Below are 20,709 nucleotides of genomic sequence, written 5' to 3'. Positions count from 1 at the left end.
AAAATCTTATGTAACTGAACTTTCACAAACAGGGCAGACATTTTAGGTGGTCCTCTGTTAAAAACTAAAGTGCTTTACTTTTGTACTTATTCTTTCTGCTTTTGTCTGAACAGTACTTACTGCTTACTCTTCAATCATTTGTTATGTCTTGTCTTATTGTATTACCTTTTGCGTAAGTGAAAAAAATGTCAATGCCTATTCATAATCTTCCACACTTTCAGGGTTTTTCCCAGTCACATTGGCAGGAAACCTGATGCTCAGGGTCATGTGCAGGACTGTGCTCATCCAATGATTGTCCTGCTTTAGATGAATGCTTATGAAATTGCATTTGTTTTGCCTTGTACAATGAAATTGATTTGTATTATATGCTGTTCGTAGTTCTGTTCTGACTTTAAAGTTCATATGTGCTTGTAGCATGTCTTATATAGAATCAAGTGGTAGGGCCATAAATAACATATTGCATTTGTTTAGAATTTTTTCATACTCATTTTTCAATCCAGCATCTTGGACTGTTTGAATAGGGCATCAGAACAATATGCAATTAATGCTATGATCATTATTTCTACACTAATTTATTTTCTTGTAGTGATCATAAAATATTAGATCTTTGACTTTTCTTGATAAGTAGTTCAGGAGAGCACTGAGAAACATATATCTTTATATCAAGAATTTAAAACATATTATTTAGGGTTTTGCAGTCATCCAGGGCCTTTATTTTGATCTTAGCACATGAAAATTACTTTTTAAAGCAGCATATAAATCATAGTTGTTGTCTGTAATGTTTCATTTTTTATTTTATCCTTTCTTTTTTATGACTTTACGTAAATGTTGCATTAAAGCAAAATGACATATGAAATTAGGTTTTAAATTCCCCTTCACAGTAAGCTGTATTCATCATAATTGCACTGTTACTGTTTTGATGGTTATCTGTATAGACAGAGACGAGTACCCATTTTTATCATAAATTATTTTTAATAGCCCAAAAAAGAAGGTTTGCTCAGTTACTCAGAAAAACTGCTAAACGTCTATCATTCCATTAAAACAAAATTGTATAAAAATATTTTTAAAAGGAAAAATGTCTTCCCTCTAACTAATTTAACCTTCAATAATGAATTGTATGGAATAAAATTCTATCAAAATTCCTGACATTTTATAAAGATACCTACAAATAAGCCAGACAGCAAATACAATATTTGAAAGAGATGGATACTGAGTAATTTTTGATGGATTATACACACAGGTATCAGATTATTTGATCCTTCCTTCCTAGAAAAGGGTAATGACTCTTTTTGCTTTTACCCTTTTACTTAACGGTTATTTATAAAGATTAAAACAGAGAATGCATTGAAGGGTGCATATGCCTAAGTGTCAGTGCAACGAACGGTACAGGTTTTTCTGATATTATAGGTACCACACCAAAAAATGGATAGCATTATAAATCATTATTTTTAAAGTTCATTCAATTCTGCACTACAAGTTTGCTAGGATTGTTAGAACAGAACGCACCATCCAGAGCATTTTTACCTAAACCAAAGAAGACTTTAAATTGTTCATATCCAGTTCCCTTATTATAAAAATAGTCTATACTCATGCAATAATTCATTTTAGATTTTAATGATAAAGTATTTTTAAAGTAAAATCTGGTAAAAGTCTTATGTGTGCAGAAAATTTTTGCCCCTTAATCTATGGAAATTATAGATTTTAAAGCATGTTTTAGATTGAATAACACATAGCCAAACAATGTCTATTTCCTTGTCATCAATGTCTATCATTGATTACCGAGCCTATATGCGATAACAATTACCAGATAACTATAGTGGGCTCTCTCTCTCTCTCTCTCTCTCTCTCTCTCTCTCTCTCTCTCTCTCTCTCTATATATATATATATATATATACTCTCTATATGTGTGTGTGTGTGTGTATTCTATGGCTCCACTAGAGAAAATGTTATGTCATTATATAAATGATATATAAGAGTAAATCATTATTAGCTACAAAGTCACAGATAACTCTATAAAACAAAAACATCAAAACATACAGCTGTTGTTTCTCAACATGTCTCTGGCCAGGTTTACACTCCTCTGAAAGCAGCATTGCCATCTTTTGGATCTTCCCCGGAAGAATGTTGCCCTCTTTGGTTGACACCATATCCAATTGGCAGTTCTGGCATCCTTGCGGGATTCAGATCATGTTCCCTTTAAAAGTTCTTTGAGCTGGGGAATGAGAGAAGTCATCCAAGGTCCAAGTCAGGGCTGTAAGGTGGATGAAGTAAGGTTTCTCAAAGAAAGTCTTTTCAACATCCCTGCTACTCTGCAAGAATGAGCAGGCATTGTCATGATGTGAAAGAATTCCTCGGCACTACTTTTCTGGCCATTGACTCATCAGTGAAGCTTGCCATTTCCTTAAAACGGCATGCCCCTCAGTGATCATCCTGGGTGCCCTTTGAGAGAATCTATCAAGATTACCCCTGGGGAACCCCCCACGAAACTCCATAACCTGCTGAGCTGACCTCTCAGCCACTCAGCAGATCCTCTCAACAGTCATTGTTTCGATTGGCTCTGGTTCTTTGTATCGTATTGGTAAATCTAAGGTTTGGGGTTTGTTTTATTTTAACTTTTTACTGTAAATTTTTTCTTCTGCTTCAATATTGCTTAAAAGATTGATGGAAAAATCAGCCCTTTGAGCTAGCTGATCTTTACACAGTGCTTTAATTTCTTCCTCCTGTAGTATCCTTATCATGGCATCGTAAGTTACATGTTGGACTGCTAAACACTAGGTTACCAGTTTGAAACTAGAAGCCTCTCTACCGAGAGAGATGGGACTTTTTGCTTCCCCAGAGCCTTACAGTTTCTGAAACTCACGGGGACAGAACTGGCTCAATGTCAGTGAGGGTTTTTAATTAAAATGATCCACAGTGGTATGATCATTGGGCTACTAAGTGCACGGTTGGTAGTTTAAGTCCACTGGCCTCCACGAGGAAGCAAAGCACTAGGGACATTTTTTTACTGTCCTGTAGGGTTGCCATGAGTTTGATTTGGATTTTTTAATTGATGGATCTCTAATGAGAGGTTAAACTAAATATAGTACATAGAAAATTTGTCTGCAGCCACCCATTGATCACTTTTTGTATAGAATATGTTCATGTGTGCACAGAAACCCTCATAGCACTATGTTTTTCTTGATCTTCATATTTATTATTCTGTAGCACAGGTTGCTTGAGTTGTATAACCAAATGTACCATTCCTTTTATTGGAATATCTCTTTTCCAGTTCTTTGGTTTAAAAAGGGGCAATCATAAATGCATTTAATTAAAGTTGGGTATTGGAACAATTGGGTTTAAAGCAAAAGGATGTAATACCTTTTCGGGAAACACCCTGAAGGAAGTTTGTTGAGTCCAAGAGAACAGTAGCATTCATCAAATGCTGACCTCGTGGTGTCACGGTGGCCAGTGGAAGTGAAGTCAGGAGGGTAACGCGCCACTTTTTTGTGTCTTTCAGATGTGTGGAGGTCATTGCAAAAGAAGGACAAAACCTGAAAGAGCTCTATTTGGTGTCCTGTAAAATCACAGATTATGGTATGTAATGAACCATTCCTCTAATGTGTTTCAAAATTTCTTTAAATTACAGATACAGTTGAAAGGGATTTTAAATAAAGAAATTGTGCTAATTCCGAAAGGGCAAAAAAATTAAGAAACCAATTAGACTAAGAACCAAAGGAAAATGGATTATCACAATTTATTGCCACATGCAACCACAAAAATGTAGAACTAAATAATAAAAATAAATATGGGGTCAATTACATATTTTATATAAGAAGTATATACGAAGAAATGATTACATTGGGTTGATATGTTTAATTTATGGCATGCCATATGTACTCATGCTAATATTAAATTAGAAACTTAACTTTTTATATTTTTAAAATACATTGGGAAATGTCATGCTTTCATATATGGTTTTACTTTTGTAAGATTTTAAATTAACTTCATTTTACTATATTTTTAACATGTTAGAAACAAGCAGTTTTCTAAAAATAGAAAATTTCTTGTTTATCCATGCCATTAATTGTTTTTGTTTTTGCTCTGCATATGTAATCAAATAAAATGTGAATGACATTGCAAAAAAAGAAAGAAAATCCTATGATGTCACACTGACCATCTACCCTAAGTGAAATCATCTATTGAATTCCTCTTTGGGGAAAGAAAAAAAAAAGCAAGCAAGATTACTAAGTCTTTACTAAAAATAACATTTAAAAAAGAACTAAGTTATTTTCAGATGTTAAATGTTTGAGGATGAAAGATATGTCTTCTCTTTATTAAAAAAACTATTTGGAGGTTGGTTAGTTTGTTTTCCTACTAATTTTACCATGCAAATTGAATATTTTCCTATATTTTTCTTTCCTTATGGTTTGTTTTCTGATTGGTTAATTGAACTGGCACTTTGATACTGCCCACAAGCCCTACCCCACACTTCTGCACTAACCGTCAATATTGCCATACAGTCTAGGCGCATTACAGAGTTTGTCTGATTATGTACCGGTCATGTATTAAATGTATGTAGATTTGTTAAATAACTAGTATATTCACTTCAACTCTATAGTTGGCCAAGCCCTTTACCATCAATACCATGTCTACTACTCCAGTCTTATTTTCTGTTTCCTGTCTTTATTTACTGCCAATTGTTAAATTGCTCGCAGCCAGAAGCTATGTACTAAATTTCTTATAATGAATTCTTTGAGGTTCTGCAGTGAAAAGTGTTGCTTGGGTGTTTATTCTCAAGGACTTGTCAGCTAATAAAGTTAGTAGTCAGCAACTTTTCTGTTAAGTTAGCAAGTGCAGAGAAATGTTCTAGAATCTAGAAGATAGGGAGCAGAGGAAAAAAACCTGGATCTGAGAACAAAAGATCTGGGAGTAACTTCTGTCCTTATTCCTTAACATTAGGGAAATTCCTTCACATTCATAGTTAATTTTCCTCATTTGTGAAACATGGAATGAGTACCAGACTTTACCCTCCTGTATGTACCTGGACCCAATTTGGAAATTCACATAATGTATACTCCTGATAAAACAATAACTAGAACATGAAATTTATGGGTTTGTGTTCTTCTAGAAACTTGATCTCCCTCATAGAAAAAAACAGGTTGGTTGTTCATTGCATAGCCATCAAGTCTCTAGACTGTCGCAAAGATGGCAGACAACTGCATAGCTTTGAGTGTGTGTGGTGCCCCACAGTTCTGGGAGTAAGCCAACCTCCCACATCAGGCTCCTGAGAAGGCTCGATACGCCTCTTCTCAGTTACTATTCCAGGGTTCCAATCTGTAACTGCTCCCATTTCAGTTATCAACCTGGTACACCCAAATCCTAATTTGTTCAGATTTCACTCTGTCTGCCTTCACGGGACTCCTTGTGGCTGGTTTAAAGCCCTGTTCTCAGCCCTGCAGGCACATGGGAATCACCTGAGGAGTGTCCGAACATACTGATGACTGAGCCTTATCTAAATGGAAATAACTCGGGATTTCTAGGGAGTGACGCTCAGGCAATGGTTTTGTTAAAACTGCTTAGATAGCACGAATGCTACCTCAGCCGGAGTGGGAAGCAATTCTTCTAGTAGTACTTTTGGGAGGAATCAGAAATGTGCGTTTGGGGACTTTCCCCCTTTGGTGGCTAGAAACCTAACAATTTTTCTCCTACCTCCTTGTCTCCAACTTCCAAGCCCTCTGCCTGCCCTCACTTTCCTTCCCCCTGTCTAATTTGTCCGTGGCCATTTGATTCATGGTGAAAGTTTTTGTGCACTTGTTAATACTGTTCTCCAAAATGTTGGGAGCATAATTTGGGATGAGGGGAAAGGTTTATAGTTTATAAGATTGTGCTGTAACTACTGCTATAAAATTAAAACAAATTATTGAAAGCTCAACTTACCCCCCCCACCCCCACCGGTATAATGTCAATACCACGTGAATATTTTTTTTGTCAAGAGAACAGTAATAATTGGTAGTCATTGTAACCAGAGAAACAGCATGTTATTGGAGGTAACTGCTTTGCCACAGAGTCTTCCTGTGTCCTCTTGCCCTGTGTGCATTATGAATTCTATGAAGGAGAGACAGATCCCAGTTTTCTTTGTTAACTGGGAAAGTAGAAATGTATTCTGTTTTCATTACTGAGCCAGGACACGAGCACTGATACTCACTGGATCCCAGTCCCCTGGGATGAGACCTCGAGCAGCGGGCCACGTAGCCAGCAAGCCCTAGACTCTAGGCTGCTTTCCACACATGTGACATGTACCATCCACACCCTGGCAGCTGGCTTCTCAGACCTGATGGAGCACAGGTCTTTACCACTGGCAACCTGGAGCTCATAGATAGGAGGTAGGCCACAGTTGGCTCTTGACAAGTGTTGGGAAAGGAAGGCCACCCAGCAACACCCCTAGCCTCGGCGCACGTAGCCTCTGGCTGGGTGGAAGGGACAGGGCCCTGAGGTGGAAGTGGGAAATTAGGCTACTTAGAGATAATGGAATTTTATGTACACTTGAGATCATGGATTTGGATCCTTCAAGATACTGTTCCGTACTTATGCTTTCTGTTGTATTACTCATATTCTGGCTATTAAATCTCCCATTCTTCTTTCTAAGGTATCATGTATGGACCTGCTTTCAGTGCAGCATCCGGAGATAGTAATGTGTTGTTTTTTTTTAACAGATGCATTGATTCATAAACAGTAGCTGTTTGACATGTAATTTGTAATTTTTATCCAGATTCTCACAGATGTTGAATGTGGTATATTATATTACTTAGTAACACCTGGCTGGGCTGTTGTGAATGTATGTTTGTTTTAATTGATATATAATTGTCATGAAGAAAACTATCATTCTAATAGGCTTCTTACTCCCCAAATTGAGCATAGATCTTGATAGTAAAGGATAGCAATTATAAACAAATCAATAATTCAGGCACAACTAAATGGAAAATAGAGTCTTGGGAAATTGCTCTCTGAAGCGAAATTTAATATTGTCACTCTTCTATCACTAAACAAACATATATTCTCAGCAGCATTGTGAGGAAAGCCACACTTCAAAGTCAGAGTTAGGTGACAACTTCAGCTCTGCCGTTCCTTTTTCTTTGTCAGCTTGAGCACGTTACTTATCTTTTTATTTTCATCATCTGTATAACTGTATGATAATATATGCCACATAGGGTGGTGAACATGGATATAAAACTTGTGTAGTATTTTTTTGGCATAGCATACTCTAATAATGGATCATTCTTAGATGAAAATAACTCTTTGTCTGTCCTCTTCCTCCTCCCAGTGTGGCTTTCCTGTTTGTGGGAATAATGATTTAGAAGTTTGACCTATATAAAACTATACTTGTTATAGTAGAGCATAAATTCTAAAGCACTTTGGTGTGGTGATGTGAAATTTCCTAATATGGCTTTTCTTCCCAATTCTCTGCAACTCCCACCAAAGAACTGGGTGGGACTATGCAAAGAGGGTATTCGTAACACTAATGGAGGGGACTAGTCACTTTTCGTTACCACCCCTGGCTAAAAGGATGATCCATCTTAGATGCTGATGCTGGAAGAGAGACACCTAAGGACATTGGAAGAGCTGCGTCAAGATTTCTGTCTCAAGTGGCAGAGGCCTCTGAGAGCAGATGGATCACAGTATCCCAGGCTGTGGCCAGGCTGTGAACTATGGGGCAGAGTGACAGGCAGGCTAGCTTCCTGGACCACGCACGCAAAGGCCAAAAGGCAACGTGTCTGAGAGGCTGAGAACTGAAGGGAAACGTGGCTACCATGTGGCTGAGAGGCTGAGAATCAGAGAGGGACTTGACTACCGGCTGAAGCGACCAGCGACTTAACTGTTTGCTAATCCTGACATGTGACAATCTATTAACTTCCCTGATGAACCCCCCTAATTGTGAGTCTTGTCTGTGAGTTCTGTGTAGCCATTGCAAGGAATGATCAAACCCAGGAACGGCTGCTGTCAGCACAGTTAAAGGAGGACTAAACTAATACAGCAAGTCTAGTCATGCTTGCGTGGCTCCTCCCTCCTGGCAGTAGGGAAGCCAGAGGAGGTCAGGTGTGCCATCTCCATTGTCGTTCATTGCATTCGGTTTGTAGAAAGCTCTGGCTTACAGTGGGAAACCTAACTCCATTATCAGTCTTGACATGAGATCAGTCTGATGTGGGTGCATTCTTACCATTTACCAACTGTGTGGCAGTTCTGCCTTCAGGCAGAGTGTGTTTGAAAGTAGATTAAGGTATGTCACCTTCAGGGTGAGCCCAGAAAAGGACCATTTGCCCTTAGGAAGCTTAGACCTTTCCCTGCTTCATGAGTTCCACCGGCGACCCAGATACATCGATCTGTTACCAATCATGATTTTGTGACAGTTTCTCTCGTTTTCATTTCTGTTATTAGCCCGTGGCTGGGAATCCTTTGGATGCCATTGTGGCCTCATGTGGGTGGTTTTCCTCATGTGAATGACTTGTCTTTGTCTTGTCTAAGGTTCTAATGAAAGGATCTCTAACAGTTTTGCACTGGGCTGTGATCTACAAGGTTGACAGTTCAAAACTACCAGCTGCTCCTCGGGAGAAAGACAGGGCTCTCTATGCCAGTAAAGATTTAGCCTCAGGAACTCACAGGGGACGAAGCCCTAGCCTGTCCCGTTGGGTCGCTGTGAGTTGGTCTCGACTCCATGGCAGGGAGTTTGGTTTTGGAGTTCCTAGGTGACTGAGTTACATATTGGACTGCTACTTGCAGGATTAGCGATTTGAAACCTCCAGCCACTCTGGGAGAGAAACGGCATTCTTCTCATAAAGAGATTTAAAGCCTCGGAAACTCACAGGGACCGTTATACATACTCTGCCTGATAGGGACATGATGAGTCAGAACTGAATTCATGATAGTGAGATATTAGTTTTATCAAGTACATTTGAATTTGGGAACCTTTTCCCCCTAAAACACATCTCATTGACTTTAATCTTAAGCTATCAAAATCATATTATTAACAAGAAATAAAGGGCAAAATGTTTAAATTCTATCATTTTCCTCCCTCTCACAGATTTTTTTCCTCTATCTTCTCACTCTATCGCCTTCATTTTCATTTGTGTAATTTTTCTTGGTTTCTTTCCTTTAGGCTTTCTTTGTTCTCAGGATAATTTGCCAGCTAATTCTCTCCAACCTCCAAAACATTTTTTCTTTTTAACATTTTCTTTTGAAGAGTCTCTTCCTTTGGAAAAGTGTGTTCCAAGGATTAAGAGGTCGACAAAGAAAAGAAATCAACCACTTTTTCCTTACAGGCTATGTGACACAGAACCTGTATTGCTCTAATAACTGGGCTGGTTGGGAAAATGACTTGTCTCCATTAGTCTCCCCAGAGTGGATTTGGCCAGTTCAACCCCTTTGTCAGGGGACATTCATAAAAAGAACCCAGGCTTCTTTTTATGATTTGATCACATGTCTCTTGAGTTTACGAGGGCCCTAGAGATACACTGGAGGATGGCTTTTTGCTTCCCTTCTCATGACATCAAATAATCTTTAATTAAGGAGGATGGTAAACACTCAACCATTGCCTTCATAGGCTCAGGGCTGACAAGGTCACTCACTCACAGCTCACAGGCTCACTCTGCTGCTCCACATGCTCCCCTCGCACCCTTGCTGGCCGTTGACTGCTCTCCAGGGGCTGTCCCTGGCTGCTGTGCATTCTGCTGCTGCTCTGCTCTTCTTTCTGACCTGGGACTTTCTAACAGAACCCCAGACTTGCCAGAACAGCTTTTGTATTGCTCCAGGCAAATGATCTCCCAAGTCAAGGAGGTCACTGGTCCCATGGTTGTCATTCAAGATGTCATTTCAGTTGACCTGCCATGTGACTGACAGACTTGATAAATTTACTCTGTCAACAAATGTTGATTCAGCACCCACTGTGTACTGGGTGCGGCGGATGTATAGCTTCTGCGTGCCTATAACTTTAATGATGATGGGCTCCAGGTGTCTGGGCTAGCCTGCTTACTGAAGAATAAACAATTATACATGTGTGTGCGTATGTACATGTATGTATATATGTGTGTGTGTCTATACACAGCCCAGTCTTACTGACCTTCTAATGCTATTGAAAAATTAGTAGGTTATACACTCCCTACCTCTTCTTGAGACCCTAGATTTCTTTAGTTGTTTTTTAGTTAACTCAAATTAAGATCTGGTACACATTATCAAAGTAAATACTCTCAAGGACCACAAGAAATTCTGGCAAGTATATTGGGTTACACCAGTTATCAACAGTGCCTTCATCTTTTCTTGCTAAAATGATCAGTTATTCATACCATCTTATTTTTCACATTATTAGGTATTCATTGTGTACAATGATTTACTTAAAATTAAATCCGTGATTTTTTTCCCATTCATGTTTTTCTCTTTCCATTTTCAAATTATATTTCAAGGTGTTCTAATATTGCTAGGTATGATTTGACCCCTTTTGTAAGCAGGAATTTCTTAAATAGTTGTAAAGTAAAACTTTAGAAATACATTTGCAAGTCAAAAAGAATGTCTTATTGTTTACTCTTGATTATTCACATTTTCTCTCCATTTGATCATTTAAATATAGATAGCTTTTATTGTTTCCAGAAAATGGTACTAAATTGCTTAATCTTCTATTGTTGCAAATTTACCTTATTTATATGTCCATCTTAAAAGTTATTTCTCTCCAATTCTAATTCTGTATTTGTAGCTTTGCAGACTCCAGTACTTGATTTCTATTTCTATTGCACTTAACAAGTATTATGTTATTTTTTCTCTCAGTAGTGATCATGATATTTTATCGAAAACTTGGTATTTAATTGTAAGCATTTCTAAAGGCTTTTTTCTTTGCTCAATAGCAAAGAAATTGTTGATTTCCTTTTGTATTTGCTAGATCATCTCAACACTATAACCATCCAACCTAAAATAAAGACTTAAGCAATGATAGCACTTATCATCTTAACCATAATAAAATAGATCTGAAATTCTTAAATATATTGGGAAGAACTTCTTAAAACCAGCCTCCAAGACAGTAGTCCAGGGACTTTTATTATTCACGCACATGGGTGATTCGGGCAGGCTGCCTCAGGGACGCAGTTCAGGAGACAGAAGCAGAAGGGAGAGTCTGAGTGTTTATTGAGTACTGACTAGTACCCAAGGAGGAAGTGGTAGAGTAGTAGAGTATCACTTTGGCTGCTAACCGCAGGGTCAGCAGTTCTAACCCACCAGTTGCAGTGTGGAAGAAAGACGAAAACTTTCTGCTTCTGTTAAGATTTATAACCTCAGAAACCCAAAAGAGCAATTCTACTTTGTTCTACAGGGTTGTTATGAGTCAGAATTGACTTGATGGCTGTAAGTTTGGTTTGGAGTACCCATGGAAGATAGAATGGACCTTGTCCTTCAAAAACGGCTTCCTCAAGTACAAGTTATGGGGTATCTCCCAAACTTTCGGGAGTAGTCAGCCCTATCTGACTCTCAGATTGTTCTCTTTGCTTAGAAGTGTGCATCTGCATTCAAGCTGCAGGGATTGTTAGCGAGCTCTGTCTGTGGAAATGTTAACTTCTAAAGGGAAAAAGCAAAGGTTTGTTGGCTCCTCCTGAATTCTAACAGAATCACAAGATTGAAACAAAGGAGAGCTAAGTATAGAAAACCCCAGTGAAATGCTGGGGCCGACTACAGCATCAGTGTAAGAAAGTTTTTATTATTACTAAGGAATCTTCTAACCTACATTTAAGAGACCAGTAAACTCCCTTCTGAGTGCTTACCCCTTCACTTTCATACACACTTCTAAGTGCTTAGCCATTGTGTCACCAGAGTTGCTCCCCATAGTGTTCGTTCAATCATTTTTACGGATATAGCTAAATACTAGATTCCTCACTTACTATTATTAGCTAAACTATGAATTTCTACTCTTCTCACCTCGATTTGTTTTATCATTTTTGAAATAGCATGTTTATTAGCTAAACTATTCTGAAATAGATGGTATTTCTGAAATACCATGTTTATTAGCTAAATAATTATTAGTTAAACTATGAATTTCACTTTTCTCACCTCGATTCGTTTTATCATTTCTGAAATACCATGTTTAACTCTAATTAGTTGTTTTTAATGTTAATCTTGTGAAGGAGTCTTGTTACAGGTCAAATAAATTTGTCCCAAATCACATACCGAATCATTTTTCACAGCATTTCTATGTTTCACCATTCTTGCTTTGTGCATTCAGATATGCAGGCATAAATGTTCTCGTTTGTTGTACTGTTTTATAACATAAATATAATCATTGTTGATCTGAACAGTATATCAGTGATGAATAGATCTAAAGAAAATAAGACTGACCAGTTAGATAATTTTAGGAATAGAGTCGTAGTATAACACTTGAAAAAAGACTTCCTAATATTTAGAAGTTCATAAAATTAGATGACTTCGGTGGTAGTAAATTTTCTATTACTTAAAGTTCATCAAATAGAGTTTACCTTTGAGGGAATGTTGGGAAAATGGACGCAGTGGGTAAGGAATTAACCTATATAATCTTTAAGTTATTTTCTAATCCTGAGATTAATTTGGACTGGTTTTGTTTTATGTTTCATTCAGCATATGTTTGTTATCTGGTTTGCTAAATGCATACCGCTGGCTTGGCTCTGAGTTGAATAAGAAGATGGATTAAAAAATACATACATTTAAAGTAAGAAAAAAGTAATGAAGAGTAGTTTTGTTTTTTGTTGTCTTTTGATATATTAAGTGATATAATGATGTCAAGTAAAAAAAAACAAAACTAAAATAAACCTCAGGTTCCACACGATTTGGTTGCTCATCTAAGGCCAGGATCATGATTAACAGAAGTACGGGGAAGGATTTGTGGAAGAGGCAGAGGAAGACAGAGAATGGAAGGAAGGGCATTTGAAGGACAGCCCCAGGGAAAGGCTCAGAGCAAGAACAAGTGTTTGAATGGGTAAGTTTGTGTGGATCAGTTAATCTAAAGAAAGAATAGAAATCAACCAAAGAGATTATGTGTACACAAGGGCAAAATTTGAAAAAACTTCATGAAAATACTCTAGTTAAAAATTCAGGGTTTAAGTTCCAATTTTTGTCTCAACTTTGCCTGTCTTATTCACCATCCCCATGGCAACAATTTTACTTAACATATATAAAAAGAACACTACTTTAGGTTAAAATACCCAACTCAATTGGGAAGAAGTCAACTATAAACATTCGTAATACTACTACAATAACATCAACCCAAATCTCTTGCTGTCTACTCTGTTCTGACTCACAGAGACTCTTGGACAGAGTCGAACTGCCCCCACAAGGCTTGCAAAGTTGTCATCTTTCTGGAAGTAGATTGCTGCATCCTTCTCCTGTGGACTGCCGACTTCTCAGTTGTCAGGGGAGTGCTTAAGCGCTGTGCCGCTGGGCTACTCGTGAGAGAATGGAAAACATAAATAAGTAAACCAGCTCCTTGCCATCCAGTGGGTTTCCACTCACAGCGAGTTATCAGTAGGACAGGGTAGAATTGCCCTCATACAGTTCCTAGAACCGTAAATCTTTATCGAAGGGGACGGCTACCACGTCTTGCTCAGGTAGAGCAGCTGCTGAGTTCACACCACTAATCTTTTGGTTAATGACCAAACAACGGCTGAAGCACTGCACCACCAGGGCTTCTTGGTCCTCTTAGCATTCCATTTTCGGTCATTACCTCCAAGATTACTTGAGTGGTGTAAACTTAAGTGCTTAGATACCCAAAAGTTAGCTGTTCAACTCCACCGGAGGTACTTCTGAAATCAAAACATTGCTATTTGCGTGGACCCTACAGAGCAGTTCTCCTCTTGCACACATAGAACCACCATGAGTGGACATCGACTCTTCTACTAACAATAACATGAGCATTGAGGCTGACAGGTGGCCAGATGGAGGCCTGGAATGGGTCAGATCTACACAGTTCAGAATCGTGGTAGTCCCAGAGCCTACATTCAAGGATGTTCTCTATGACGGTCTCTTATGTTATCATTTATACATTTGGGATATGCTTAGGACTGTTTATTTAGTACTAGAAAGTTATATTGAATTTTCCCAATTGTCGTAGCTCAAAAAATATAACTGAGTCCCATGCTACCATGTTCGTCCATCTGTGTACTTAATAATAATAATAAAAAGTCACAAAGCAGCTATCCCCTGAGATCTAATTATGTAGTTCTAGAACTTAATAGGTTTAATGTGCTTATTTGCTATAGCTTTGTTATGCTGACACCAAATCGAAATTGCATGGCATGATTAAGTGTTTCCTAGCTGAAAGGTGGGGAACTTCATATATCCATTTTTTAAAATTTTAAACCTATATATTTTAATGTGCTCACTGTTTTCACATTCTCCTTTTTTTAGATTATCACAACAAACTTCGTGGAAGAAGCATAACTATGTGAATTTCCCTTTTCATTAAATGGGGAAGTTGAGTCCAAAGAGGTTATAACTAATAGAGAAATTTAGAACTAAAGTTACCCATTCCAACTTTTTACTGCATTAGATCATAAAAAAATCATTTCTTTAATTATTCTGTTCTTTATATGGAAGTGCCTTCTTCATTTAAACAGTAATTTTAAAAGAAAATTTGAAGGAGACGATTATTTATTGGGCTGCTAAACCACAGGTCAACAGTTCAAAATCACTAGCCACGCTTTGGGAAGAAAGATGAGACTTTCTCTTCTTGACATGATTTCCTGCCTTAGAAACCCAATCCAGGCAGTTCTACTCTATCCTGAAGGGTCACTGTGTTGGTCTGGGTAGACTAGAGAAACAAATTCCTGGACACTCATGTGTATAAGAAAGAGGTTTTTATACAAGAGCAATTAAATATTGCAAAAACATCCCAGCCCAGCCAGATCAAGTTCATAAATCCAATGTTAGCCCATGTGTCCGATAACAATCCATAAAATACTCCTTAGACTCACACAATACATGCAATGACGCCAAATGCAGGACCATCACAGGCCCCTGGGTGGAAAGTCGTGTGGATCCAGTGGCGGTGTAAGCATTCTCATCACTGGCAGGGGTCTCCACGTGGCTTCTTCAGCTCTGAGGCTCTGGCTGCCATCAGCCTCTCTCCAGGAGGCTTGTCAACAACAGTGTCTCGCAGGACTGAGCAGAGAGAAAGTCTCTCAGGGAGTCAGCATCTGTCCCACCTCCAACAAGCTATTTATCTCCTGAGTGCTCCAAATGAGGTCATCAAGCCACAATCTTGAACTCTACCCCTCCACTCTTAATCCTCCAGTTGACACCAGATTGTGTAACTACCACAATCAGTATAAGCCAGAACTGACTCAAAGGCAGTGAGTTTTTTGGTTTGGGGAATTTCATAGTTTTACTCTTCTAAAAACAAAAGTCAATCTCATTGCTTTAGGGCTAATTCTGATCCATGGGCCCTATAGGACAGAGTAGAGTTGTCCATGTGGGTTTCTTAGGCTGTAACTCTCTATAGCTACACATGTCCTGGTCTTTCGCCCATGGAGAGGCTGGTGGATTTGAACCACTGGCCTCATGGTTAGCTTCTAAAGGCACTGATGCTACATAACTGTGCCATTCTCAAAAATGTAAGCATGCTGTCTTTACATTCATCTTCCTTAACCTCAATTTTGGAGTTGCCTGGTCTGTGTGTCATTGTCCTCTCCTTCCTTTGGGAGGGGTGCCTTTCCAAAATAGTTTCTGAGAACCCAAGATCGAATCTCTTTTCAGTGTGGCTTTAATCTCTTCCTCCTCAGTGTTTTCTGAAATTTCATGAAACCCAAATCCAGGCCCACTGCCAAGTTGATGACACATAATGACCTTATAGGACAGCCCCCTCTGTGTCCCCCTCTATGGGAGTAGAAAGCTCTTCTTTCTCAAGCAGCGCAGCTGGTGGTTTCAAACTGTTGACTTTGGAGTTAGCAGCCCAACTCTTAACCAGTATGCTACTAGGAGGGCTCTTGAGATTTTATGAAGCAGGGAAGAAAAAACTCTAGAGCTGCATCCCTTCTGAAGCATCCAGCCACATCGCTCTGCTTATAAGCAGTTTTAGGGTTCTACCTTCTCGTTGAGATCAGTTGGCCTTTTCTGGATAATGCTTGACTAAATCTAGGTTTTCCTGGGCCATGAGCTTTCTTAAGAGCCTTGACATCTGTCTAGTTTGAAAATGGAAAACAACCATTTGCCAACTTTTCTATGAGAAAACGATAGCAACATCCAAAGCACATTATAAGCATTAAAGCATTGATTAGGCTCACATGGTTTTACCTGCTAATGCTCATAGGTCCACTAATCCTGCTAGGGTGGTGAAGCCCCATGGGCAGATTTTTCCGCTTTCCTGTTGGCATTCATTATAAAGAGAACAACTTTTCTTGATAACCTTTTTGGCTTACATGACTCCTTTTTTTATATAGGAAAGGCAGAAATAATACAATATGATCCCCTTACTCATTACTGTTTCCCAAACTGTGAAGTTGGCTTCCAGCATTTGACCAACCAGGAGTTGTTCTTGTTGTTGTCAAAAGCACAGCAATCCATTGCACTTACTTGTTCAAATTTGTTCCTGATTCTTTTTGACTCAGACGAAGTAAGTAAAAATATTCATGCTACTCTTGCGTATTACATGTTGCCGACATGCAATCAGCCATGTTTCTAAAGAACTTCAGTTCTTTTGGTAGATGAGACTTTTTTTCTGGAAATTCTACCCTCTAAGACACTCTGTATCTTATATCCCTTAATTTCCTGTCCTCTTTTCTTGTTGCTTAAACTCTCATATACTTTATCACAAGTCCATCTCCTCATTACTACCCAGAAACATCAGTCTCCTAGTTGTAAAGTATTCTCAGGCAAGAATTCCCAACACGCAACAACAAAACTTTTAGTTCCTCACACCTAGCACTCTCTTAATCTCCAGTCACATTTTCTGCTTTTGAAGAAGTGAGAGATTGGGCATAAAAAGTTGTTTTCGTTTTAGGCACTTCACCAGTTTTTTGGAGACTTCTGATTTTATTTCAAATTTCATACAAATGTATTTTAAGCAAGTACCTGAAATTAGATCTCTTGGACCTAGCTCTTTGGAAATAAATACAAAAGTTTTCAAACTGTATGGTTCTATATAATTCCAAGGGCATTCATACTTAACTTATCCCACAAGGAGTAATACACTCTGCATTTTGATTCAGTAGACACATATTTTATATATATATATATATATATTTCAAGCTCAAATAGTGTGACACAGTCGGGGTTTTATTTTTTCCACGGGAAGGATTTCATCACGTCATAGGACAGCCAGTAGTTTATAAAGCACTATTGTCAGTGAACAGGTAAGAATGAGACGTGAACAGTGAATGACCTGTCTAACAATGGAAAACCCGTGGAATCCCTTGGAACAGAAAGGATAGTGTTTTTCTAGCAAAGTGGTGGGCAACCTTTCTTTTCTTTTTTTCTTTCCAGCCAAGGGCTTTTTGGGTATTTAGCACTTCATTCCCAAGCCATACAAAATTATTGATTTAAAAATTAGCCTGCTATATTTGGGCAAATATTTATTTAATTCACTCTTAATGTGATGGCTGAAACTGCTTCTCTTTGGTGAGGCAAATGGTCTTAGGCGGCATCAATAATTTCATGGGTCTTACACAGCCCATTGGCCACACATTCCCCACCCTTGTATTAGAGACAGAAGATACCAGCTTTCCCAGGATTGTTTAATTCCAGATGTTGATTGTATTACATGTAAAATAAAGGATTAATATTACTTCTGTGTCACATCTTTGGGATAAGAGGGTCTGGCAGATTATTTTTGCTGTAGGATAACTATTAAATAGAACTCTCTCTTGAGGCAAAAGGCAATTTGGTTCACTTAATTTCATGATTTAATAAGTCAAACTTACTTTTAACTTAAATATTAAACTGTTCATTTTAACCTTTATCCTAAAATATTTCCTTGGGTTTGTTAGACACTACCACCTAGAATTTAACTGTCAAGTATGTTTCTTGAGTATATCTGCAAGGGATTAAATAAATAGTTTGAACTTTTCAACTTTTCAAACAATTGGATTGAGTTGACATGACTGATCCAGCCAATGTGCTTCTATGTGCAGTGTGCGCCAAATGCCTAAAAGCAACTTACCTTTCATTGATAATGACTAAGTGTGGGCAGAGAATGGGAGACTTAATAAGAGAAGAAATTAAGAGTAAAGAAGAGGAAGTTCTCTGTGTTTACAGAGAGTTGCAGCATTTAGTTATTTGTTATATGTACCAGAACCATACTCACTGCCACTGAATCAGCTCTGACTCTCGGGGACTTTTGAGGACAGAATAGAACTGACCCTGGGAGTCTGATCTTGCTTCTAAAGAGCAGCTGGTGGTTTTGAACTGCAGACCCTGGGATTCCCAGCCCAACTCATAACCACTTCAGCTTTTAAAAACGGGTCATTTTGCGATAACATTAATTTTGCCTGCTGTGATCTTTCATGTGATAATAATTCTTAGAAACAAGAAAAATAGGTAGAAATCAGATAAGCATAATGCGATGATGATAATTGTAGGGTATTTCTTTAAATCATTTTATTAGGGGCTCATATGGCTCTTATCACAATCCATACATACATCCATTGTGTCAAGCACATTTGTACTTTCCTTGCCCTCACCATTCTCAAAGCATTTGCTCTCCACCTAAGCTCCTGACATCGCTCCTCATTTTCCCCTTCCTCCCCGCTCCTCCATCCCCCGTGAACCCTTGATAATTAATACATCATTATTTTGTCATATCTTGACCTATCCAACGTCTCCCTTCACCCACTTTTCTGTTCGTCCCTCAGGGAGGAGGTCACATGTAGATCCTCGTGTAATCGGTTCCCCCTTTCCAACCCACCCTCTCTCTACCCTCCCAGTATCGCCACTCACACCGCTGGTCCTGAAGGGATCATCCGCCCTGGATTCCCTGTGTTTCCAGTTCCTGTCTGCACCAGTGTATATCCTCTGGTCTAGCCAGACTTGCAAGGTAGAATTAGGATCATGATAGTGGGGGAGGCGGAAGCATTTAGGAACCAGAGGAAAGTTGTATGTTTCATCGTTGCTACATCGGGTGTTTTAAATCAAGTCCATCTCTTTCTTAGGCTAGGTTTCTTATATTAATTTCCATTTTCTCCCTCTTATATGTCTCGAAAGACATAGCTTTGCTTGAAAGATGTTTTATTTCCCTTCTTTCTTCTGTTCTTCTGTTGATTAAAGACCATAATGATACACAAAGAGATCCAAGCTCTCCCCTGTTCTCTTTTGGAAATCTTTCCATAAAGCCAGCCGGCCTGAGAGCAGAGGAGCTTCCCTGATACACAGAATGGGGCGCTCCAGTAGGAAATGGCCCAGTGTCTGGCTGACATTGTCAAGACGACTCTCGGGCCACGCTCGAGGGGGATATATGTGAAAACTAAAGCAATCGCTCTCTGATGCTGACTGGTTAGCATTGTAAATTAATTAGAGTTATAGGTACATATTACAAATTAAACATATACAAACCAAAATATGTATGATGTGTGTGTTTTAACAATAAGATTCAAGCAATTTGTGAACCATAAAAAAGGAGCTTGAAATTTCAGCTCCACAAAATAAATGAAGTTTAAAATTTAGTCAGTCCTATTTTATGTTCAGGAAAACGCACTTGGCTTTTTCTGAGAATCATTCCGTCTGTTCTGGTTTATAAAAGAAATTGGGTGAAATCCTCTAAAGCGTTCGTTTCCAGTTTTACCCTTGTAATACACCTTGCACTCACATTTTGCGAATGATTTGCTTCCTTAAAAAAAATAATAAATGAGAACAGAATCCGTGATGTATTCTTTTCATTTTGTTGTGCTGATCCGATTTTCCTGACTGACAGATAGAGGGGTGAATTGCACACTCACGCTGAAACGTGCACATCATTTTGTGGTTTACTTATTGCCACAGCTTTGTGGTAAGGGATGTTCCCGCTGTGCCCCGGTTAGACATTCAACTGCTTACACTCTGTGTGATTATCGTGGCCAGCCCCTGCGCTCCATACACACACTCTCCCCAAATGTCCTGGCAGCCTTTTCACTTCCTCGGAGGTTTTATTTTTTATTGAGAGCAGATACAGGCGATGTGCATGAGTGTGTCTTGCACGAATCGATAGTATCCATCTCCTTCAACATTCTTTGGAGGAAAAGATTCTGGGGCTGAGGCTCTTGGGGACAGATGAGACACAAAAAAGAGCAACCCCAAAAGAAGGACCAGACGCACAGCCTTTCCTAGCCACGCTGCCTCTCTCACTCAGTTCGGATGTGTGTGTGTGTGTGTGTGTGTGTGTGTGTGTGTGTGTGTGTGTGTGTGTAAAAGACGGTTTCTCTGTCAGGTAAGTGGAAGCATGCACACTTAGGATTTGAAAATCTGCATTCAAGAAATGGTCTTTGTTTTTAATAGCCTCCATACCATACACTTTTGAACTCGTTAGAGAGATAGTATGTGAATTAAGAACCTACAGTGTAATCCCAAGGCTGCTCAATATATGGAAAGGCCCTTTACATTTTTTTTTACACATTGTGGATTCCACAAATATTTTCCCTTTTTCTCCCCCAAGCTAGAAAACTAGCTGAAGCTTGTAGAAATAGACTTGGGAGTTGTGTAATGTGTTCTTGGCCTATTACAAATCTAGCTAAACCTACAACCTGCTAAGAAAGACCAGATCCCTTCCAG

General features: G+C 38.7%; 1 protein-coding gene across 1 annotated transcript in view; it reads left to right on the top strand.

Annotated features, from left to right (window-relative positions):
- Positions 1-20,709, top strand: part of FBXL17 (F-box and leucine rich repeat protein 17) — a 573,986-nt gene that overhangs the window by 375,778 nt on the left and 177,499 nt on the right. The window contains exon 7 of the mRNA XM_075541364.1: positions 3,497-3,573. Coding sequence (XP_075397479.1) covers positions 3,497-3,573 — 77 coding nt within the window. The remainder of the gene's footprint in view (positions 1-3,496; positions 3,574-20,709) is intronic.

This window comes from Tenrec ecaudatus, chromosome 2 (genome assembly GCF_050624435.1).
Source record: "Tenrec ecaudatus isolate mTenEca1 chromosome 2, mTenEca1.hap1, whole genome shotgun sequence".
In the NCBI taxonomy this organism is placed as follows: Eukaryota; Metazoa; Chordata; class Mammalia; order Afrosoricida; family Tenrecidae; genus Tenrec; species Tenrec ecaudatus.
The sequence above is the reverse complement of the archived record's forward strand: the minus strand, read 5'-3'. Positions and strand labels throughout refer to the sequence as shown.